The sequence below is a fragment of the Pelobates fuscus genome, chromosome 1 (assembly GCF_036172605.1).
Source record: "Pelobates fuscus isolate aPelFus1 chromosome 1, aPelFus1.pri, whole genome shotgun sequence".
Classification (NCBI taxonomy): Eukaryota; Metazoa; Chordata; class Amphibia; order Anura; family Pelobatidae; genus Pelobates; species Pelobates fuscus.
Window position 1 is genome coordinate 6,667,169 of NC_086317.1, and position 26,069 is coordinate 6,693,237.

At 48.1% G+C, this 26,069-nt stretch overlaps 1 protein-coding gene across 1 annotated transcript in view; it reads right to left on the reverse strand.

Moving 5' to 3' along the window:
• The window catches only part of SPAG17 (sperm associated antigen 17), a 355,700-nt gene that overhangs the window by 254,149 nt on the left and 75,482 nt on the right, over positions 1 to 26,069 (reverse strand). The window contains exons 4-5 of the mRNA XM_063445995.1: positions 11,542 to 11,673; positions 917 to 1,082 (exon numbers count right to left, since the gene is read on the reverse strand). Coding sequence (XP_063302065.1) covers positions 917 to 1,082; positions 11,542 to 11,673 — 298 coding nt within the window. The remainder of the gene's footprint in view (positions 1 to 916; positions 1,083 to 11,541; positions 11,674 to 26,069) is intronic.

The following is a 26,069-nucleotide window of genomic DNA, read 5'->3' on the forward strand; positions in this document are numbered from 1 at the left end:
AAAATATAAATCTTCACTAGAGGGAGAGTATCACTAAATATGAATAAAATATAAATCTTCACTAGTGGGAGAGTATCACTAAATATTAATAAAATATAAATCTTCACTAGTGGGAGAGTATCACTAAATATTAATAAAATATAAATCTTCACTAGAGGGAGAGTACCTCTAAATATTAATAAATTATAAAACTTCACTTTATATAATCCCTCGATCTTGCTCTAACCCTCCATTCAGAAAGGTTTTTATGCTGAAACATTGGGGGTCTTTTTTTGCGCAGCCTTCTTCTGTGAATATGATATTTATCATTTGCTCTCCCGTCAGATGTATCAAGGTGAAGGGTGTGACATATTGGGGTACACTGGGACTATCTAATAACATCTTGCAGTGTGACATCACGTGAAGTTATTGGGGTACACTGGGACATCACAAGTTGTTATTGGGGTACACTGGGACTATATAATAACATCTTGCAATGTGACATCACATGTAGTTATTGGGGTACACTGGGACGATATAATAACATCTTGCAGTGTGACATCACATGTAGTTATTGGGGTACACTGGGACATCACGTGTAGTTATTGGGGTGCACTGGGACTATATAATAACATCTTGCAGTGTGACATCACATGCAGTTATTGGGGTACACTGGGACATCACATGTAGTTATTGGGGTACAAGCAGATGGAAAGCACTTTGAAAAGCTATTGCAGTCTACTTCTGTTCATATTCCAGCTATATGACTGGGTATAAGTTACTATTTTATTTGGCGATATTACCTAGACCCCATTTTATTAATGGTTAAAGATAACAGAGGAGATCTGATAATTAGATGATGGCACGCCGTGTAGGAGTGATGAAGCGGAGGGCGTACATCCTGGCTGGCTCTGCTGCGTTATTAGTGGGTAATTACCTATGTATTTATTGATGCCATCCTCCTCCCCGCGGCGCCGTAGGCTGGTGTCCTTTTTGACAGGAGGAGGGACGTCAACTGCTTTTTTCCCCTTTCCTTTCCCAGCAGACATTGCACTAGATGGCTTCCCCTTCGCTGGCTTCTGTTTCGTCTTTTCTCCATTCGGCTAAAAGAAAAGACGTGAAATGTACAGTATAATAAACACTGTATACGGTACGATATAAAGCTCAGTCTGTGTAATATAGAAACCATTGGCTCAATCCGTGTAATATAGAAACCATCGGTTCCCCGTATACTGTATGATATAAAGCTCAATCCATGTAATATAGACACCATCAGTTCCCCGATTATGGTATGATATAACACTCTATCAATGTAACATAGACACCATCGGTTCCCCGTATATGGTATGATATAACACTCTATCCGTGTTATAAAGAAACCATTGGTTCCCCGTATGATATAAAGCTCAATCCGTGTAATATAGAAACCATCAGTTTCCCGTAGACGGTAGGATATAAAGCTCAAATTGTGTTATATAAAAACCATCAGTTTCCCGTATACGGTAGGATATTGTCACGGTTCCCACTGTAACTTCTGTAGTGCCAAACGAGGTTGTCCCAGGAATGCCCAGTAGCGGATTTGAGCCTGGGTACTTTGCAGTCCTGGGGCTGCTATGTTACCTCTGAGCCACCATTCAGCTTTAGTAATGTCAGTATCTAGCTCTGTCTTGTATCCAGCACTGGGGGCTGGACATGCATTGGAATTACTCCTGTCACTCTTGGTACACCTGAAGATGATGGTCTCGTTAGCCAGGAATAAAACACTGCCTCTCCCAGAAGGCAGTGTCCGTTCCTTGACTCTGGTGATCATACTGCGTTTTGTGTTCTCCAGTTTACTCTTGACCTTGGCTTGTTGTTTTGTTTATTCTGATTTCTGGCACCCTCTGACCTTTGGCTTCCCACAATGATTCTCCTGCTTTATTCGTTCCTGTACTGTGACTTGGAGAATTATCCTGCACAGCCCCCGTGCACTGACTCACAGGCCAGGTGAATTATTGCCTGACCACCTCGGCCTGTGTTTACTTGCAAGGGTGAGCATACATCCCTGCCTGCCGGACTCCCAACCCAGGTAAGCCCTGACAGATATAAAGCTCAATCCGTGTAATATAGAAACCATCAGTTTCCCATGGATGGTAGGATATAATGCTCAATCCGTGTTATATAGAAACCATTGGTTCCCCGTATACGGTAGGATATAAAGCTCAATCCTTGTTATATAGAAACCATCCGTTCCCCGTATACGGTGAAATATAAAGCTCAATCCATATTCTATAGAAACCATTGGTTCCCCGTATACATTATGGTATAAAGCTCAATCCGTGTAATATAGAAACCATTGGTTCCCCGTACACGGTAGGATATAAAGCTAAATCCTTGTTATATAGAAACCATCCGTTCCCCGTATACGGTGAAATATAAAGCTCAATCCATATTCTATAGAAACCATTGGTTCCCCGTATACGTTATGGTATAAAGCTCAATCCGTGTAATATAGAAACCATTGGTTCCCCGTACACGGTAGGATATAAAGCTAAATCCTTGTTATATAGAAACCATCCGTTCCCCGTATACGGTGAAATATAAAGCTCAATCCATATTATATAGAAACCATTGGTTCACCGTATACGGTATGGTATAAAGCTCAATCCGTGTAATATAGAAACCATTGGTTCCCCGTATACGGTATGATATAAAGCTCAATCCATGTAATATAGAAACCCTCGGTTTCCCGTATACGGTGAAATATAAAGCTCAATCCGTATTATATATAAACCATCGGTTCCCCATATACGGTATGGTATAAAGCTCAATCCTTGTTATATAGAAACCATTGGTTCCCCGTATACGGTAGGATATAATGCTTAATCCGCATTATATAGAAACCATTGGTTCCCCGTATACGGTAGGATATAAAGCTCAATCCTTGTTATATAGAAACCATTGGTTCCCCGTATACGGTAGGATATAAAGCTCAATCCTTGTTATATAGAAACCATCGGTTCCCCGTACACGGTAGGATATAAAGCTCAATCCGTGTAATATAGAAACCATTGGTTCCCCGTATACGGTAGGATATAAAGCTCAATCCTTGTTATATAGAAACCATTGGTTCCCCGTATACGGTAGGATATAAAGCTCAATCCTTGTTATATAGAAACCATCGGTTCCCCGTACACGGTAGGATATAAAGCTCAATCCGTGTAATATAGAAACCATTGGTTCCCCGTATTCGGTATGATATAAAGCTCAATCCATGTAATATAGAAACCCTTGGTTTCCCGTATACGGTGAAATATAAAGCTTAGTGATGTACCGAACGGAATAGTTCCTGGCGAACATAGCGTGTTCGCGTTTGCCACGGCGGGCGAACATATGCGCGGTTCGATCCGCCCCCTATTCGTCATCATTGAGTAAACTTTGACCCTGTGCCTCACAGTCAGCAGACACATTCCAGCCAATCAGCAGCAGACCCTCCCTTTCAGACCCTCCCACCTCCTGTACAGCATCCATTTTAGATTCATTCTGAAGCTGCATTCTTAGTGAGAGGAGGGAAAGTGTTGCTGCTGCTGATTTGGTAGGGAAGTGGATAGCTAGGCTAGTGTATTCAGTGTCCACTACAGTCCTGAAGGACTCACCTGATCTCTGCTGTAAGGACAGCACCCCAAAAAGCCCTTTTTAGGGCTAGAACATCAGTCTGCTTTTTTTCCCTGTGTAATCTAATTGCAGTTGCCTGCCTGCCAGCTTCTGTGTCAGGCTCACAGTGGATACTGTGCCCACTTGCCCAGTGCCACCACTCATATATGGTGTCACAATAGCTTGCATTTAAAAACAAAAAAATGTTTTTCACTGTTATAGATTGAATAGCAGTTATTTGTCTTCAAGCGGGTGTGTCAGGCCTACAGAGTCTACTCTGCCAACCTCTGCCAGTGCACAGTGCCACTCATATCTGGTGTCACAACAGCGTGCATTTAAAAACAAAAAAGTTTTTGACGGTAATATAATAGCAGTCAGTGTCCTTCATAAGTGTGTGTCAGGCCTACAGTGTGTACTCTGCCAACCTCTGCCAATGCACAGTGCCACTCATATCTGGTGTCACGATAGCGTGCATTTAAAAACCCCAAAACTTTTGGGTAAACCTGCTGACGGCTGCCAAGCATGGAATGCGTGGCTCTGCAGAGGAGTTGGTGAAACCGCCACAACTTGCAGGCAGGCCTGCTGCCACCTCCTCTACTCCTCCTACTCCATCCTCTTCAATAACCTCCTCAGCTGAGTCCTCTTTTGCTGCTGCGTCTTGCTCCACATCAACGGCACCCCCCCCAGCTCCCCAGGTACTATTCCACATCCCGGATACGGCAGTGTCACGCCGTCTTGGGTTTGACTTGCTTGAAAGCAGAGAGTCACACCGGACAAGTACTCCTGTCCGCCCTGAACGCACAGGTGGAAAAGTCGCTGACTCCGCAGCAACTGGAGATCGGCAAAGTGGTTTGTGACAACGGAACAAATTTGTTGGCGGCATTGAAGTTGGGCAAGTTGACACATGTGCCGTGCATGGCACATGTGTGTAATCTGATCGTACAACGCTTTGTGCATAAGTACACAGGCTTACAGGACGTCCTGAAGCAGGCCAGGAAGGTGTGTGGTCATTTCAGGCGTTCCTACACGGCAATGGCGCACTTTGCAGATATCCAGCGGCGAAACAACATGCCAGTGAGGAGCTTGATTTGCGACAGCCCGACACGTTGGAATTCAACACTCCTAATGTTCGACCGCCTGCTCCAACAAGAAAAAGCCGTTAATGAATATTTGTATGACCGGGGTGCTAGGACAGCCTCTGCAATGCCTGTAGGCTCATGCCAACGCTCATGCAATGCCTGTAGGCTCATGCGTCCTTTTGAGGAGGTGACAAACCTAGTCAGTCGCACTGAAGGCACCATCAGCGACATCATACCATTTGTTTTCTTCCTGGAGCGTGCCCTGCGAAGAGTGCTGGATCAGGCCGTAGATGAGCGTGAAGAGGAAGAGGAAGAGTTGTGGTCACCATCACCACCAGAAACAGCCTTATCAGCATTGCTTGCTGGACCTGCGGCAACGCTGGAAGAGGATTGTGAGGAAGAGGAGTCAGAGGAGGAATGTGGCTTTGAGGAGGAGGAGGAAGACCAACCACAACAGGCATCCCAGGGTGCTCGTTGTCACCTATCTGGTAATCGTGGTGTTGTACGTGGCTGGGGGGAAGAACATACCTTCATTGAGATCACTGAGGAGGAGGAACGGGAAATGAGTAGCTCGGCATCCAACCTTGTGCAAATGGGGTCTTTCATGCTGTCGTGCCTGTTGAGGGACCCTCGTATAAAAAGGCTGAAGGAGAACAACCTGCACTGGGTGTCCACGCTTCTAGACCCCCGGTATAAGCAGAAAGTGGCTGAAATGTTACCAAATTACAACAAGTCGGAAAGGATGCAGCATTTGCAAAATAAATTTAAAAGTATGCTTTACACAGCGTATAAGGGTGATGTCACAGCACAACGGGAATCTCCTCCTCCCACGACCACGCCGGCAAGGACAGGACGCTTTACAGACGTGTTGTTGATGGAGGACATGCAGAGCTTTTTAAGTCCTACGCATCGCCACAGCCCTTCGGGATCCACCCTCAGAGAACAACTCGACGGCAGGTAGCAGACTACCTCGCCTTAACTGCAGATATCGACACTCTGAGGAGCGATGAACCCCTTGACTACTGGGTGTGCAGGCTTGACCTGTGGCCTGAGGAATCACAATTTGCGATAGAACTTCTGGCCTACCCCGCTTCAAGTGTCCTGTCAGAAAGGACCTTCAGTGCAGCAGGAGGTATTGTCAATGAGAAGAGAAGTCGCCTAGGTCAAAAAAGTCTAGATTACCTAACCTTTATTAAGATGAATGAGGGATGGATCCCGAAGGGACTGACAGTGGGCGATACATTCTACTAAAAAAGGCCTGATGAGATGAGCTGCCTTGGGCTAAAAATGGTCCACACGCTGCTGTATTTTAGCTCTGAATGCCGGTTGACTCGCGTGACTTATCCGCCACCAACTAGGGTTCAAGCCTCAATGTTTTAGGGAACTTTCTGCCTGGGAAACAAACATCAATTTTTCTTGCCGCTGCTACCTAATTTTTCAGGCATGTGTACATGCCTAATTTTTCGGGCCTCTGGTGCTGCACTGTGGCTTCAAAAACCAAACCAAAAAAAAGGCACATAACAGGGATTAAACTGATAGGAATAGTACTACTTAACACACCACTCCTATCTGGTGGCACATTAGACTGCACGCGCAGTGCCCCAAATTTGAAGTAGGAGGACCGACCAAAAATCTTTTTCCATCTCCCAGTTCCTCAAATCGATGCCATATACACGTCCCCTGATAGGGCGCCAGCTTGTTATTCTCTTGGGCGCCAGCTCGTTATTCTCTTTTTCACTTCACTAGGGACACTTTACTGCACTATGGGCACTAAGACCCACTCTTTGTCTTGCTCAGTGTTATTCCTAGCCAGCATCTGTGATGGGAAATCAGGCAGTCATCTAAACGTTTAGATTGAGCTTTAGCTTAGAACACCCTTGAAGGTGTTTAAGGAGATTAGGGCTAGTTTAGAGGATTCTTCTTAGACCTCTCTGAGTCTTTATAGCCCTTCTACCTATCCAGCATTTCTGGAAACTAGCTAAGAGAAAGGGTGGCTGTGTGTCTGTGATACATTTAACTTTATATCACCTTATTGACACTTTTTATGACAGCATCACTCCGGTCTCCATACTCTCTGCCTATACCCATCTATTTAGAGTGAATTTCCTTGCCCTTGGCAATATTATATAATACGTAATAGTATTACCATTATTACACAATTAGCCACTATAGGGGAATGAGTATAGTATCCCTTTGTTATTTATAAATGATACAATAAAGACTTTTGTCCATTACTCAATTTACTTTAACAAAGGGTACTAACCACGGTATTAGGAAGCATTACTCTGCTTTCCCTTTCTCCCTCTATTATCCACCTATGCTCACTAGGATTTGTAGGTATCACTTTATTATAGTTGTCTAACCTTTTCCTATGCCAGTTTTAGATCTCCTTCTTGGGAGATTTTTTCTTTTTTCAGTTTATTAGCATACTTTCGGGGACCCTTGGTGTTGTACGTGGCTGGGTGGAGGAAGAGACCTTCAATGACATCAGTGAGGACAAGGAACGGACATGGCTAGCTTGGTATCCAACCTTGTGCAAATGGGGAGTTTGCGGTTGTGCAAATGGATTGTTTGCGCTTGTTTGCGGTGCGTTAAACGGGGAGTTTGGTCTGTCACTGTGAAGCGGGCGTAACCCTTACACTACCTGATCGATACAACATCATACAGTAGGTCCCCCCTCATTATTTTCATGGCACCCACCCACCGCTCACGGGTGGGGGCAGGTGGGAGGACAGTAGGTCCCCCCCCATTGTGATTTATGGCCCCCACTCACCGCGCAGGGGTGGGGGCTAGGGGGGAGGACAGTAGGTTCCCCCCCCCCTTTTCCTTATTTACTGAATATTCCCCTGTATAACAATGTTTGCCATTTAGTGAATATTCCCTATTCTGCTCTGTGTCAGTGTGTATCAGGGTCCCTAAGGACAGGTGTCAATCCATATCTGCCAAGTGACCCTATGTAGGGGGAACAGTCCCTATTCTGCTCTGTGTCAGTGTGTATCAGGGTCCCTAAGGACAGGTGTCAATCCATATCTGCCAAGTGACCCTATGTAGGGGGAACAGTCCCTATTCTGCTCTGTGTCAGTGTGTATCATGGTCTCTGAGGACAGGTGTCAATACATATCTGCCAAGTGACCCTATGTAGGGGGAACAGTCCCTATTCTGCTCTGTGTCAGTGTGTATCAGGGTCCCTGAGGACAGGTGTCAATCCATATGGCAGGTGTCAATCCATATCCATTGTGATTTAGGAATATTAGGTGATTTATGCCCTTTATGGATTAAAACCAGACTCTGCATCAACTGTGTAATTTTCCATGGGAGTTTTGCCATGGATCCCCCTCCGGCATGCCACAGTCCAGGTGTTAGCCCCCTTGAAACAACTTTTCCATCACTATTGTGGCCAGAAAGAGTCCCTGTGGGTTTTAAAATTCGCATGACCATTGAAGTCTATGGCGGTTCGCCGGTTCGCGAACATTTGCGGAAGTTTGCGTTCGCCGTTCGCGAACCGAAAATTTTATGTTCGCGACATCACTAATAAAGCTCAATCCGTATTATATAGATACCATCGGTTCCCCGTATACGGTATGGTACAACGCTCAATCCGTGTTATGTAGAAACCATTGGTTTCCCGTATATGGTTGGATATAACGTTCAATCTGTGTTATATAGGAACTATTGGTTTCCCGTATATGGTAGGATATAAAGCTCAATCCTTGTAATATAGAAACCATTGGTTCCCCGCCACAAACAGAATGGCTGCCCCTGCAGTCTCAATGCTCATTTCTCTGCCATTTAGGAGTTAAATCACTTACTTGTTTATAGAGCCCTAGTCATACCTCCCTGCATGTGACTTGCACAGCCTTCCTAAACACTTCCTGTAACGTGAGATGTAATGTTTACATTTACGTTATTGCAAATTCTGTTTCATTTAAAATTGCCTCCTGTGTGTGCTTAAAATTCAATTTACAGAGCAGGAGATAAAAACGTTTAAAGTAAGTTAACATCTGATTACAAATTAAATTATTTTGTTTTCATGTACATTGTGTCAGTCACAACCAGGGAAGGTGTGGCTAGGGCTGCATAATCAGAAACAAGTATTATTTAACTACTAAATGGCATGGAATGGAGCAGTGAAACTTCAGAGGCCTGATCTCTATACCAAAACTGCTTCATTAAGTTAAAGCTGATTTTGGGACTATAGTGTCCCTTTAATAAAAAAGGTATTTGGATGTAATGACCATTGCTTGTATGCTTCCCCTTCTCCCCAAGAACAAGTTTCCTTCAGTGACGTTATTCTTCCTCACTGCAGGGAGAGGCAATGTACAGGAGGGTGGAGGAGATTCCACAATTTATAGTTTGTAGCTAGCATGCTAACATCAGATGCCAAATATGCAAGGAATTAGCATTAGCCAACTCTTTATTTACAGGGTTTCTCAGCGAACGCTGCACATACAGACTCCAAGCACCATGACAAATCACTGAAGTGGTTATGGTGTATGAAGTACCTCTAAAGAATCTGAGAACACAACCTCTTTAGGCAGATAATTCTACATATTTAGGAGGCACAATCCCTATATTAAGCCCAAATCCCCCTGTCCCCCTGTCCCTCTTTTCTATCCTAATGCTCCACAGCCATAATACTCCCAGTAATGTCTGAGTGTATAACAGAGCTCCACAGCAATAATACTTCCAGTAATGTGTCTGAGGGTATAACGGAGCTCCACAGCGATAATACTCCCAGTAATGTGTCTGAGTGTATAACAGAGCCCCACAGCGATAATACTCACAGTAATGTGTCTGAGTGTATAACAGAGCCCCACAGCAATAATACTCCCAGTAATGTCTGAGTGTATAACAGTAATGTCTGAGTGTATAACAGCTTTAGCGCGTGTAGGGGCATGTCTAGTAAACAGTGAGCAGCCTGTTAAAAAAATAAAAATAATAAAAAAATAAATAAAAGGGTCCCCCCTCCCTGAGCGGCGGGTGGGGGCCCTAAAGTGAAAAAAGGGGGGAGGACCTTATGTCCTGCCCCCACCCCTGAGTGGCGGGTGGGGGCGCTAGATACAAATTGGGGGGGGAGGACGACTTATTGTCCGCCCCCACCCCTGAGTGGTGGGTGGGGGCCCTAAACAAGAATAAGGGGGGGACCTAATGTCCTCCCCCCTGGCCCCCACCCCTGAGCGGCGGGTGGGGGCCCTAAATACAAATTGGGGGGGAGGGACCTATTGTCCTCCCTCCTGGACCCACCCCTGAGCAGTGGGTGGGGGCCCTAAAGAAGAATAAGGGGGGGACCTTATGTCCTCCCCCCCGGCCCCCACCCCTGAGCGGTGAGTGGGGGCCCTAAACAAGAATAAGGGGGGGACCTAATGTCCTCCCCCCTGGCCCCCAGCACTGGGCGGTGGGTGGGGGCCCTAAAGAAGAATAAGGGGGGCCCTAATGTCCTCCCCATGGCCCCCACCCCTGAGCGGCGGGTGGGGGCCCTAAATACAAATTGGGGGGGAGGGACCTATTGTCCTCCCTCCTGGACCCATAAACTTACCATTTGATGTTTTCTTTCTTCTAAAATCATTTTTTCAGCCCCCAAAAAAGGTCAAATAAAAATCCATAATAACCGACGCAATTTAAAAAAATTAAAACATTTTTTTTAAAAAAGCGCCCCCCAAAAAAATCCATCTTCACCCAGTGAGGGCTCCGCGCAGACTGAGCTCTTCAGGGCGGAGGAAGGCTTATAAAGCCTTGCCCCGCCCTGCAATTAGGCTCAGAGCACTCTGATTGGTGGGTTTAAGCCATCCAAGCAGAGTGCTCTGACAGGTAAATTAAGAGACTGACAGGCAAGTCTCTACATTTACCTGTCACAGCACTCTGATTGGTTGGTTTGAAATCCACCAATCAGAGTGTTCTGTGTCATTTTACACAGCGTGGGAAAGTTCTTTGGAATTTTCTCACGTTGTGTAATTTGACTCATAACACTCTGATTGGTGGATTAAGTAACCAACCAATCAGAGTGCTGTGACAGATAAATGTAGAGACTTACCTGTCAGTCTCTTCATTTACCTGTCAGAGCACTCTGATTGGATGTAACTTAAATTTTATATGAATGTATGTTACTTGATTGTTGTAAGTGTTGCAAATGCTTACAGGTGAATCCTGGCTACGTTTGTATACTTCTTATTTGAAATTGTATATAGTGTAACATTCTTCTTCTTTCACTGGGTAAGTATATTAGTACTTAGGCAATACTGTGCTTCTGCATTGACACCTCGGAACTTCGGCAACTTCGGAACTACTACACTTCGGCAATTAAGCTATTCGGACATTCGGAAGCACCCGAATGTCCGAATTACCCGAAATTCAACCAAATTTTAATTCAGACCGAAACGAATTGCACATGTCTATAATACTCCCAGTAATGTGTCTGAGTGTATAACAGAGCTCCACAGCAATAATACTCCCAGTAATGTTTCTAAACTACGATGTGTTTACATTGTTCTTCTTCTATATTACATTTTAGTTTTATAAATTATTAGTAAGTGACTTACAATTTCTCAGCACATTGGGAGGTATGTTAATGAGGAGCTGATCATACTTGTCCTGTGTATATTTATATAGGGTTAGAATATCCCCACCCATCTCTGAGATATCTTTTTTAAGTAAACTAATTCAAGTTTTCTAGCCTTTTTCCATAACTAAAATCGTCTATTCCCTTTTTTAGTTTTGTAGCCCACCTCTGCAGTTCCATTATATCCTTGTTTAAAACAGGTGGTAAAATTGCACCACATATCCGAGATGGGATTTAATCTTGATTTAAAAAGCGGTAAAATAATATTTATTACAACAGCACCCCATTTAATACCTTCTTCTCTGCACTTCTACGCTGAATGTCCTTCTGCTTTATGCACAGGAACTGAAATTTCAGGAGCTTTGCAATTAGAGGAAGAGGAAGCTTTTCTCCGCTGTCCACAAGGGCCTTTGCAGCTTCAGTGACCTATGAGAAGTGGAAGAGAACGGCAGTGATTAATGTTAGAAAGTCTTCTATTCAAGTTCTTCCCTCTCCAGATCATCGACACATTCCATTCACTGTCACAGGTGACAAACTGCCCTCTTCCCATACGTTCATGGTGATCCTTTCACACATTAGGTTTAAAGCTAAAAGGTAGGCAGGAACCATTAAGTGCCAAGAAGGACACAGTGTTGGCACAGGCGAACAAGTAGAGTGAGAATGAAGAACACTGAGAATGATCTAGAACCTGTATCTTCAGTGGGACCCGTGGCAGCATGGAGCACATCTCAGTATACATGTGTCATTTCCAAATTCACATAACATCTATGGGTGCTATCTTAAAGAGGCATCCCTTAATGCCAAACATATTACTATATACAAAAAGAAGCACACTTTCGTTAATAATCCAAATCTCTTTATTATACAAACAAAGTAAATCAAACAAACACTGTGACAAGACTATAAGAACCAGTGAGAGGATATAAAATGTGCCCTAAATCAAACAGGCATAAAAGCTCACTTGCATACTATGTCATAGGGCTGGACACGTGTACAGAACAAAACCCCAATGTTTCGGCACAGCTACTGGTTTTTCACAAACTGGATGGTAGCAGCGGCTATGTTCGAGCACATTCGCTTGATTCATTCTCTGGGTTTAGCCGAACCATAGAACTGAATTATGCCTTTTGGAGTTGACTTGCTTTTCGGCATGTTAGGGCATTCCCTCAATGTAAATGGTGCTTGGTTCTATTAACTATATGCACGAATGCACGAATTGAGGATCATTCCTGGGGAATTTATTACATTTATTTTTAATATCACATATTGCTTACTATTGTTTTAGTGTAAACATTTTTTTGAGGGATGTTAACTGAGCAATGCTGAGAACGATGATAATCACCCTGATGGCCATCAGCTGGAAGGAGGGTTATTTAAAACACCAATGTAGCATGGGTGTGCCTTCCAGACGGCCAGTGGTGGTCAATCCACAGGTGCCAGACAGGAGATGATGTCTATCACTCTGACTCCACCTGAGGCAGATAACTCGTTATCCACCTATATAACACCGCCTGTCCCTGAGGGCAGGGTCAGTTCGTTGTTTAATGTTTCCTGTTCCTGTTGCTTATAGACTGACTTGGCTTGTGACCCCTGCTTCTGTATCTTCGTTTTTACCTGTCCGCTGCCTGCCCTGAATTTTGGAACCGTGTCTGACTACTCTCCTGGATTTGCCCTTGTCTGTTTCCTTGTACCCGGTTACTGTTCCTGCCTAAACCCCCATGCACAGATTCACAGCCTAGGTAGCTTCTTATCTGGTTACCGGGCTGTGTTTATCTGCAAGGGTGAGCAAACATCTCTGCACTTTGGACTCCAACTAAGGTAAGCCATGACAATGGGTAAATGTAGTGATCCCTTGAGAAAGGCACTAGTAGCCTTGGGGTTTTGTTCTGTACACATGTCCAGCCTTTTGAGATAATATGCAAGTGAGCTTTTATGCCTGTTTGATTTAGGGCATATTTTATAGCCTCTGACACTGGTTGTTATTTTTTGACGGAACACAGTCCTGGAGGTCACAACACTGACTGACTCTGTTTATTTTGTCACACATGGTTTTTCATGCACAGACATGGGGTGTCTAACACAATACACCAGGGGTTTCAATCCCAAGAAGTTGATGGGTGGGATGAAAGAGGGACAAAGCAGCCAGTCCAAACTCGGCCGGCAGGGTCTCTGTGACCACGTCCTGCTGTGACAGGAAAAGGCAGGGGGAGAAGTCGGGGTAGACACTACATTCCCGAAAGGAGGGGGAAGAGGGCCCACATCTGCATGTACAGGCACAATACATGAAACACATAATACAAGGGGAAAACCACGAACAGCCAGGGTTCTGTCACAGTGTGTATTGCTGGTATTTGACGTGGCTTGTTCTAGATCGTCCTGCTTGCTGGAGTCCCTGAGCTGGCCTGGCTTAACTTAGTGTAGTCTATACTGTTTGACCTCTGAATGTTATTTGGCCGTTCTCTGCGCATAGTGTCTGTTCTGGACACTCTGTGCTTTATAAGCACTCTGCATGTTGGATACCTACTACACCTTGTTTTACTGATCCATCACCGATTTCAGGAGCCAATAATTATAGCAAATAAACAGTTTGTTTTAATTGTATAGATACACAAACATTGTTACAATTAAAAAAACAAAACACAGATTGAGTTCAAGAATAAAGGTAAAATACACACAGACATTTGGCAATAAAAGCCATCAGTTATTTGATCCCGTGGGACTATGCTCACCCTCTGGGACTATGTGGGACTGGGTTTGCTGTGGTAGTTATGGAACTGTGTTGTTTTTGTTTCCCCAGATGTCACTTGTGTCGAAGTCATCGTGTCCATTATACGTTTGTTTGTTTCATTGTAATGTTATATGTTAAATGTTTTGTGTGCTCTCCTGTCCTGCTGGTGTTCTCTACCAACTAGGTGGACTTGGCTGTGGAGCCTGTGCAGCACCACCTGCTGGTTATGAAAGATCTTGCAACAGTTATGTACAGTACCTAAATAGCAAAAAGCCCCTCATTAATTTGCATAGTCAGGTAGATTTGCATATGATGGTTTCTGCAGGCAGGGGCTTTGTGCCTACCCAGGCCCTGGTCACTACCTGTTCCTGGTTCCTGACTACAGCCCCTTCAGCCTTACTAAGCAGCCTTATATAACCCCATACTGAGACCAGCATCATGGGGTGATATAATCACTTGGCCCTGTGGGTACCGATGACCACCCCTGGACATGTGGGTACTGATGGACTCCCTGTCAGTGTGTTGGGCCCTGTGGCTACTGATGGCCATCCCGGGCCCTGTGGCTACTGATGGCCATGTGTCTACTGATGGCCACCCCAAGCCTTGTGGCTACTGATGGCCACAGGGTGTAGGGTTGGGCCATCAGTAGACACAGTGGGCCCTGTGGCTACTGATGGCCATCCCGGGCCCTGTGGCTACTGATGGCCATCCTGGACCCGGTGGCTACTGATGGCCATGTGCCTACTGATGCCATCCCAGGCCTTGTGGCTACTGATGGACTCCCTGTCAGTGTTTTGGGCCCTGAGGCTACTGATGGCCACCCCATGTCCTGTGGGTACTGATGGACTCCCTGTCAGTGTGTTGGAACCTGTGGGTACTGATGGATTCCCTGTCAGTGTATTGGGCCCTGTGGCTACTGATGGTCATCCTGCGCCCTGTGGGCACTGATGGACTCCCTATTAGTGTGTTGTGCCCTGTGGCTACTAATGGCCAAAACTGGTCCTGTGGGTACTGATGGACTCCCTGTCAGTGTGTTGGGCCCTGTTGCTAGTGAAGGCCACCGCTGGTCCTGTGGGTACTGATTCACTCCCTGTCAGTGTGTTGGGCCATGTGGCTACGGATGGCCACCGCTGGTCCTGTGGGCACTGATTCACTCCCTGTCAGTGTGTTGGGCCCTGTTGCTAGTGAAGGCCACCGCTGGTCCTGTGGGCACTGATTCACTCCCTGTCAGTGTGTTGGGCCATGTGGCTACGGATGGCCACCGCTGGTCCTGTGGGCACTGATTCACTCCCTGTCAGTGTGTTGGGCCATGTGGCTACGGATGGCCACCGCTGGTCCTGTGGGCACTGATTCACTCCCTGTCAGTGTGTTGGGCCATGTGGCTACGGATGGCCACCGCTGGTCCTGTGGGCACTGATGGACTCCCTGTCAGTGTGTTGGGCCCTGTGTCTACTTATGGCCACCCCATGTCCTGTGGGTACTGGTGGACTCCCTGTCAGTGTGTTGGTCCCTGTGGCTACTGATGACTGACCCTGTCAGTGTATTGGGCCCTGTTGCTACTGATGGCTGACCCTGTCATTGTGTTGGGCCCTGTGGGTACTGATGGCTGACCCTGTCATTGTGTTGGGCCCTGTGGCTACTGATGGCTGACCCTGTCAGTGTGTTGGGCCCTGTGGCTACTGATGGCTGACCCTGTCAGTGTGTTGGGCCCTGTGGCTACTGATGGATAACCCTGTCATTGTGTTGGGCCCTGTGGGTAATGATGGCTGACCCTGTCAGTGTGTTGGGCCTTGTGGGTACTGATGGCTGACCCTGTCAGTGTGTTGGGCCCTGTGGGTACTGATGGCTGACCCTGTCAGTGTGTTGGGCCCTGTGGGTACTGATGGCTGTCCCTGTCAGTGTGTTGGGCCCTGTGGGTACTGATGGATGACCCTGTCATTGTGTTGGGCCCTGTGGGTACTGATGGCTGACCCTGTCAGTGTGTTGGGCCCTGTGGGTACTGATGGCTGACCCTGTCAGTGTGTTGGGCCCTGTGAGTACTGATGGCTGACGCTGTCAGTGTGTTGGGCCCTATGGGTACTGATGGCTGACCCTGTCAGTGTGTTGGGCCCTGTGGGTACTGATGGCTGACTCTGTCATTGTGTTGGGCCCTGTGGGTACTGATGGCTGACCCTGTCAGTGTGTTGGGCCCTGTGGGTACTAATGGCTGACCCTGTCATTGTGTTGGGCCCTGTGGCTACTGATGGCTGACCCTGTCATTGTGTTGGGCCCTGTGGCTACTGATGGCCATCCTGGACCCGGTGGCTACTGATGGCCATGTGCCTACTGATGCCATCCCAGGCCTTGTGGCTACTGATGGACTCCCTGTCAGTGTTTTGGGCCCTGAGGCTACTGATGGCCACCCCATGTCCTGTGGGTACTGATGGACTCCCTGTCAGTGTGTTGGAACCTGTGGGTACTGATGGATTCCCTGTCAGTGTATTGGGCCCTGTGGCTACTGATGGTCATCCTGCGCCCTGTGGGCACTGATGGACTCCCTATTAGTGTGTTGTGCCCTGTGGCTACTAATGGCCAAAACTGGTCCTGTGGGTACTGATGGACTCCCTGTCAGTGTGTTGGGCCCTGTTGCTAGTGAAGGCCACCGCTGGTCCTGTGGGTACTGATTCACTCCCTGTCAGTGTGTTGGGCCATGTGGCTACGGATGGCCACCGCTGGTCCTGTGGGCACTGATTCACTCCCTGTCAGTGTGTTGGGCCATGTGGCTACGGATGGCCACCGCTGGTCCTGTGGGCACTGATTCACTCCCTGTCAGTGTGTTGGGCCATGTGGCTACGGATGGCCACCGCTGGTCCTGTGGGCACTGATGGACTCCCTGTCAGTGTGTTGGGCCCTGTGTCTACTTATGGCCACCCCATGTCCTGTGGGTACTGGTGGACTCCCTGTCAGTGTGTTGGTCCCTGTGGCTACTGATGACTGACCCTGTCAGTGTATTGGGCCCTGTGGCTACTGATGGCTGACCCTGTCATTGTGTTGGGCCCTGTGGGTACTGATGGCTGACCCTGTCATTGTGTTGGGCCCTGTGGCTACTGATGGCTGACCCTGTCAGTGTGTTGGGCCCTGTGGCTACTGATGGCTGACCCTGTCAGTGTGTTGGGCCCTGTGGCTACTGATGGATAACCCTGTCATTGTGTTGGGCCATGTGGGTAATGATGGCTGACCCTGTCAGTGTGTTGGGCCTTGTGGGTACTGATGGCTGACCCTGTCAGTGTGTTGGGCCCTGTGGGTACTGATGGCTGACCCTGTCAGTGTGTTGGGCCCTGTGGGTACTGATGGCTGTCCCTGTCAGTGTGTTGGGCCCTGTGGGTACTGATGGATGACCCTGTCATTGTGTTGGGCCCTGTGGGTACTGATGGCTGACCTTGTCAGTGTGTTGGGCCCTGTGGGTACTGATGGCTGACCCTGTCAGTGTGTTGGGCCCTGTGAGTACTGATGGCTGACGCTGTCAGTGTGTTGGGCCCTATGGGTACTGATGGCTGACCCTGTCAGTGTGTTGGGCCCTGTGGGTACTGATGGCTGACTCTGTCATTGTGTTGGGCCCTGTGGGTACTGATGGCTGACCCTGTCAGTGTGTTGGGCCCTGTGGGTACTAATGGCTGACCCTGTCATTGTGTTGGGCCCTGTGGCTACTGATGGCTGACCCGGTCAGTGTGTTGGGCCCTGTGGCTACTGATGGCTGACCCTGTCATTGTGTTGGGCCCTGTGGCTACTGATGGCTGACCCTGTCAGTGTGTTGGGCCCTGTGGGTACTGATGGCTGACCCTCTCAGTGTGTTGGGCCCTGTGGGTAAGGATGGCTGACCCTGTCAGTGTGTTGGGCCCTGTGGGTACTGATGGCTGACTCTGTCATTGTGTTGGGCCCTGTGGGTACTGATGGCTGACCCTGTCAGTGTGTTGGGCCCTGTGGGTACTAATGGCTGACCCTGTCATTGTGTTGGGCCCTGTGGCTACTGATGGCTGACCCTGTCAGTGTGTTGGGCCCTGTGGCTACTGATGGCTGACCCTGTCATTGTGTTGGGCCCTGTGGCTACTGATGGCTGACCCTGTCAGTGTGTTGGGCCCTGTGGGTACTGATGGCTGACCCTCTCAGTGTGTTGGGCCCTGTGGGTAAGGATGGCTGACCCTCTCAGTGTGTTGGGCCCTGTGGGTACTGATGGCTGACCCCGTCATTGTGTTGGGCCCTGTGGGTACTGATGGCTGACCCTGTCATTGTGTTGGGCCCTGTGGGTAATGATGGCTGACCCTCTCAGTGTATTGGGCCCTGTGGGTAATGATGGCTGACCCTGTCAGTGTGTTGGGCCCTGTGGGTACTGATGGCTGACCCTGTCATTGTGTTGGGCCCTGTGGGTAATGATGGCTGACCCTCTCAGTGTGTTGGGCCCTGTGGGTACTGATGGCTGACCCTCTCAGTGTGTTGGGCCCTGTGGGTACTGATGGCTGACCCTGTCATTGTGTTGGGCCCTGTGGCTACTGATGGCTGACCCTGTCAGTGTGTTGGGCCCTGTGGCTACTGATGGCTGACCCTGTCATTGTGTTGGGCCCTGTGGCTACTGATGGCTGACCCTGTCAGTGTGTTGGGCCCTGTGGGTAATGATGGCTGACCCTCTCAGTGTGTTGGGCCCTGAGGGTACTGATGGCTGACCCTGTCAGTATGTTGGGCCCTGTGGCTGCTGATGGCTGACCCTGTCAGTGTGTTGGGCCCTGTGGGTACTGATGGCTGACCCTGTCATTGTGTTGGGCCCTGTGGGTACTGATGGCTGACCCTGTCATTGTGTTGGGCCCTGTGGGTACTGATGGCTGACCCTGTCAGTGTGTTGGGCCCTGTGGGTACTGATGGCTGACCCTGTCATTGTGTTGGGCCCTGTGGGTACTGATGGCTGACCCTGTCAGTGTGTTGGGCCCTGTGGGTACTGATGGCTGACCCTGTCATTGTGTTGGGCCCTGTGGGTACTGATGGCTGACCCTGTCAGTGTGTTGGGCCCTGTGGGTACTGATGGCTGACCCTGTCATTGTGTTGGGCCCTGTGGCTACTGATGGCTGACCCTGTCATTGTGTTGGGCCCTGTGGGTACTGATGGCTGACCCTGTCATTGTATTGGGCCCTGTGGGTACTGATGGCTGACCCTGTCATTGTATTGGGCCCTGTGGGTACTGATGGCTGACCCTGTCAGTGTGTTGGGCCCTGTGGGTACTGATGGCTGACCCTGTCAGTGTGTTGGGCCCTGTGGGTACTGATGGCTGACCCTGTCAGTGTGTTGGGCCCTGTGGGTAATGATGGCTGACCCTCTCAGTGTGTTGGGCCCTGAGGGTACCTGTATCAGATATGCAAGCCTGGCTGCTCAGTACACAGTAAATACTCCAGATGTTTCCAATAAAGCATTTTACTCTGAAAATGAAATGTTTCGTGTTTTGTGCTTATCTGTAATTTGATCAATTTACTGCTCCATTAATATCATATTTCTGCTTAATGTCTTTCCTTTCAGACATTGTCAATGCACCAAGCAAAGCAATCAGGTAATGCAGGAAATACCTACAACGAACTACTGGCTTTAGCATAACTACCTCCCGGCTGCCTACAAATGATGGATCCACTGGTCAGAATCCCAGCTCCTGGCTGCTCTGAGAATAACTAGCTGGAATTAACCCACAGGATGGCAGAACTCCTAGCCTCGGGTTATATTAGAGTAACTGCACACCAGATGGCATTGCAAACACTGGCTTTCATAGGAAAAACTGCAAGCTGGCTGGAATTATAGCTACAGGAGGGTACTGGAATGACTGCCCATCAGCTGTCAACTGCATAACAAATCACTGCAGGCATTTTAACTGCTGGGTGGATTCAGAATAACTACCCACTGCCTGGCACCAGAATAAGGTGCCACTCACACAGAGGATAAGGAGCTAAAGGAAGCTGCGAGGATCAGAACACAGCTATAAGGATCAGTAACTAAGACAAAGAGGAACATGTAGAATAAAAAGGTGAGACAAAATCGGAGAAAAGGCTAAGAGTATCAGAAGGAGCTAGAAAGAAGAGGACATGGTAGGATAAGGAGCTAAGGGGATCAGGACATGGTATGATAAGGAGCTAAGGGGATCAGGACATGGTAGGATAAGGAGCTAAGGGGATCAGGACATGGCAAGATAAGGAGCTAAGGGGATCAGGACATGGTATGATAAGGAGCTAAGGGGATCAGGACATGGTAGGATTAGGAGCTAAGGGGACATGGTAGGATTAGGAGCTAAGGGGACATGATAGGATAAGGAGCTAAGGGGACATGGTATGATAAGGAGCTAAGGGGATCAGGACATGGTAGGATAAGGAGCTATGGGGATCAGGACATGGCAAGATAAGGAGCTAAGGGGATCAGGACATGGTATGATAAGGAGCTAAGGGGATAAGGAGCTAAGGGGACATGGTAGGATAAGGAGCTAAGGGGACATGGTAGGATAAGGAGCTAAGGGGACATGGTAGGATAAGGAGCTAAGGGGACATGGTAGGATAAGGAGCTAAGGGGACATGGTAGGATAAGGAGCTAAGGGGACATGGTAGGATAAGGAGCTAAGGGGACATGGTAGGATAAGGAGCTAAGGGGACATGGTATGATAAGGAGCTAAGGGGATCAGGACATAGTGGGATAAAGAGCTAAGGGGATCAGGACATGGTAAAATAAAGAGCTAAGGGGACCAGGACATGTCAAGATAAGGAGCTAAGGCTATCAGGACATGGCAAGATAAGGAGCTACGGGGAACAGGACATGTCAAGATAAGGAGCTAAGGGGATCAGGACATGGCAAGATAAGGAGCTAAGGGGATCAGGACATGGCAAGATAAGGAGCTAAGGGGATCAGGACATGGCAAGATAAGGAGCTAAGGGGAACAGGACATGGCAAGCTAATGAGCTAAGGGGATCAGGACATGGCAAGATAATGAGCTAAGGGGATCAGGACGTGGCAAGATAATGAGCTAAGGGGATCAGGACGTGGCAAGATAATGAGCTAAGGGGATCAGGACGTGGCAAGATAATGAGCTAAGGGGATCAGGACATGGCAAGATAAGAAGCTAAAGGGATCAGAACGTGGTAAGATAAATAGCTATGGGGATCAGGAAATGGTAGGATAAGGAGCTATGGGGATCAGGACATGGTAGGATAAGAAGCTAAGGGGATCAGGACTTGGTAGGATGGGGTAGCTATGGGGATCAGGAAATGGTAGGATAAGGGGATCAACTTACGGAAGGGTTAGGAGCTAAGGGGATAAACTGGACAAGTAGAGGATGTGATTAGGCATGATGAGGATCATGGGCAGGGAAATCCAAAGAATAGGAATATAAAGTATGGCAGGTAGTATTGTTGAAATAGAGGAAAACTAATTAAATTAAAACTAAAAACACAGCAGAGCCAAAAGCTGATTAAGATAATACTCTTTAATATAGATAGCCACAGGTAGCCATTCTGAAAAAGAAATATTCTCCCATGATTGCTTGAGAACATTTCAATAAAAAAGCTCTTCTATAGATCAGAGAAATGAACATCATCAGAGGAGAATCTGGTAAAGAAAAGGGACATAGCAGGGTATCTCCTAAATCATCACCATGGCTGGAAAGTCATAAAGCTTAATCCAGAATAAGACCCAAACATTTGTTGGATATCGGCCACGTCTCTCCATCCAAACAGACGGGAGTGATGGTGTGAGGAGCCTGGAGAAGACATTGGCACATCCCACCACAAAGACCCACAATTAGCTGTACAACCAGCGAAGCAGAGATTAAAGCCTATCCCTCTGCTTCGCTGGCTAATTGGGGTGAAATCAGGGTATTGCGTTTTCCGAAGGTGACGACAGAGCTGGGAACATACAGCTGTATTGTCCAGATGTGTGGCATGGATAGACCATGGTTTGTTTTTTATATCTCACTTTTATGGCTGTGTTTTTTACAGCTTGTTTCCACCAAATTTCATACAACTCACTAACATCTGGCCGGTTGTCCTCTGAGCCCTGTATCCACTTTATTTACTGTGAAATAAATAAAATATTTAAGAAAAAAAGAGCCATAAAAGTTGCTTATGGTTTTCTTGCCGTGGGTGCAGTGAGGGTCTCTGGGCTTGGGAAGGGGGGCTCTGTTAAGAAGCTAATCTAGTCCTAAGACTTTGCTCGCTCTGCATTGCAGTATTGGCTTTATTTATAACAGATCAATAAATGAGGTGATGCACAAATAGTGACATGCCCCCCTCCTTCTCCCAGGCCCCCCTTTCTTCCTTTCCTTCCAGCAATTAGGAGAGGCGGCATATGGTGTCAATTTCAACCATTTAGACTGACGTCTAGAGAGTGCGCACTGCGTTCAACGCCAAAGGTTAGCAATAGTATGGGACGCATTTATTCATTCGGTTTCCAACACACATACACAGTGATTCTCGATTCCCATCCAGGAATATTCAGAAAATGTAATCCTGGTGATCAATGTATACTGCACTCACACTAACCTAAACGGACTCTGACTGCACTCACACTAACCTAAACTGACTGACTGCACTCACACTAACCTAAACTGACTGACTGCACTCACACTAACCTAATAACAGAGTCTGACTGCACTCACACTAACCTAAACGGACTCTGACTGCACTCACACTAACCTAAACGGACTCTGACTGCACTCACACTAACCTAAACGGACTCTGACTGCACTCACACTAACCTAAACGGACTCTGACTGCACTCACACTAACCTAAACGGACTCTGACTGCACTCACACTAACCTAAACGGACTCTGACTGCACTCACACTAACCTAAACGGACTCTGACTGCACTCACACTAACCTAAACGGACTCTGACTGCACTCACACTAACCTAAACGGACTCTGACTGCACTCACACTAACCTAAACGGACTCTGACTGCACTCACACTAACCTAAACGGACTGACTGCACTCACACTAACCTAAACTGACTGACTGCACTCACACTAACCTAAACGGACTCTGACTGCACTCACACTAACCTAAACGGACTCTGACTGCACTCACACTAACCTAAACGGACTCTGACTGCACTCACACTAACCTAAACGGACTCTGACTGCACTCACACTAACCTAAACGGACTCTGACTGCACTCACACTAACCTAAACGGACTCTGACTGCACTCACACTAACCTAATAACAGAGTCTGACTGCACTCACACTAACCTAATAACAGAGTCTGACTGCACTCACACTAACCTAAACGGACTCTGGCTGCACTCACACTAACCTAAACGGACTCTGGCTGCACTCACACTAACCTAAACGGACTGACTGCACTCACACTAACCTAATAACAGTCTGACTGCACTCACACTAACCTAATAACAGTCTGACTGCACTCACACTAACCTAATAACAGTCTGACTGCACTCACACTAACCTAATAACAGTCTGACTGCACTGACACTAACCTAATAACAGTCTGACTGCACTCACACTAACCTAATAACAGTCTGACTGCACTCACACTAACCTAATAACAGTCTGACTGCACTCACACTAACCTAATAACAGTCTGACTGCACTCACACTAACCTAATAACAGTCTGACTGCACTCACACTAACCTAATAACAGTCTGACTGCACTCACACTAACCTAATAACAGTCTGACTGCACTCACACTAACCTAATAACAGTCCGACTGCACTCACACTAACCTAATAACAGAGTCTGACTGCACTCACACTAACCTAAACGGACTCTGACTGCACTCACACTAACCTAAACGGACTCTGACTGCACTCACACTAACCTAAACGGACTCTGACTGCACTCACACTAACCTAATAACAGAGTCTGACTGCACTCACACTAACCTAATAACAGAGTCTGACTGCACTCACACTAACCTAAACGGACTCTGGCTGCACTCACACTAACCTAAACGGACTCTGGCTGCACTCACACTAACCTAAACGGACTGACTGCACTCACACTAACCTAAACGGACTGACTGCACTCACACTAACCTAAACTGACTGACTGCACTCACACTAACCTAATAACAGTCTGACTGCACTCACACTAACCTAATAACAGTCTGACTGCACTCACACTAACCTAATAACAGTCCGACTGCACTCACACTAACCTAATAACAGAGTCTGACTGCACTCACACTAACCTAATAACAGAGTCTGACTGCACTCACACTAACCTAATAACAGAGTCTGACTGCACTCACACTAACCTAAACAGACTGACTGCACTCACACTAACCTAATAACAGTCTGACTGCACTCACATTAACCTAAACGGACTCTGACTGCACTCACACTAACCTAATAACAGAGTCTGACTGCACTCTCACTAACCTAATAACAGTCTGACTGCACTCACACTAACCTAATAACAGAGTCTGACTGCACTCACACTAACCTAATAACAGAGTCTGACTGCACTCACACTAACCTAATAACAGAGTTTGACTGCACTCACACTAACCTAATAACAGAGTCTGACTGCACTCACACTAACCTAATAACAGAGTCTGACTGCACTCACACTAACCTAATAACAGTCTGACTGCACTCACTGCCCCCCATGTTCCTGTCACTCACTGCCCCCCCATGTTCCTGTTACCCATGGCCCCCATGTTGCCGTCACCCATGGCCCCCCATGTTGCCGTCACACATGGCCCCCCATGTTGCCGTCACCCATGGCCCCCCATGTTGCCGTCACCCATGGCCCCCCATGTTGCCGTCACCCATGGCCCCCCATGTTGCCGTCACCCATGGCCCCCCATGTTGCCGTCACCCATGGCCCCCCATGTTGCCGTCACCCATGGCCCCCCATGTTGCAGTCACCCATGGCCCCCCATGTTGCAGTCACCCATGGCCCCCCATGTTGCAGTCACCCATGGCCCCCCATGTTCCTGTCACTCACGGCCCCCCATGTTCCTGTCACTCACTGCCCCCCATGTCCCTGTCACCCATGGCCCTCCTGTTTCTTTCACCCATGGCCCTCCTGTTGCTGTCACCCATGGACCTCATGTTGCTGTCACCCATGGCCCCCATGTTCCTGTCACTCACTGCCCCCATGTCCCTGTTACCCATGGACCTCATGTTGCTGTCACCCATGGCCCCCATGTTCCTGTCACTCACTGCCCCCCATGTCCCTATTACCCATGGCCCTCCTGTTGCTGTCACTCACGGCCCCCCATGTTCCTGTCACCCACGGCCCCCCATGTTCCTGTCACCCATGGCCCCCCATGTTCCTGTCACCCATGGCCCCCCCATGTTCCTGTCACCCATGGCCCCCCCATGTTCCTGTCACCCATGGCCCCCCATGTTCCTGTCACCCATGGCCCCCCATGTTCCTGTCACCCATGGCCCCCCATGTTCCTGTCACCCATGGCCCCCCATGTTGCTGTCACCCATGACCCCCCATGTTCCTGTCACTCACTGCCCCCCATGTCCCTGTTACCCATGTCCCTCCTGTTACTGTCACTCACAGCCCCCCATGTTCCTGTCACTCATGGCCCCCCATGTTCCTGTCACTCATGGCCCCCCATGTTCCTGTCACTCATGGCCCCCCATGTTCCTGTCACTCACGGCCCCCCATGTTCCTGTCACTCACGGCCCCCCATGTTCCTGTCACTCACGGCCCCCCATGTTCCTGTCACTCACGGCCCCCCATGTTCCTGTCACTCACGGCCCCCCATGTTCCTGTCACCCATGGCCCCCCATGTTGCTGTCACCCATGACCCCCCATGTTCCTGTCACTCACTGCCCCCATGTCCCTGTTACCCATGTCCCTCCTGTTACTGTCACTCACAGCCCCCCATGTTCCTGTCACTCATGGCCCCCCATGTTCCTGTCACTCATGGCCCCCCATGTTCCTGTCACTCACGGCCCCCCATGTTCCTGTCACTCACGGCCCCCCATGTTCCTGTCACTCACGGCCCCCCATGTTCCTGTCACTCACGGCCCCCCATGTTCCTGTCACTCATGGCCCCCCATGTTCCTGTCACTCACGGCCCCCCATGTTCCTGTCACTCACGGCCCCCCATGTTC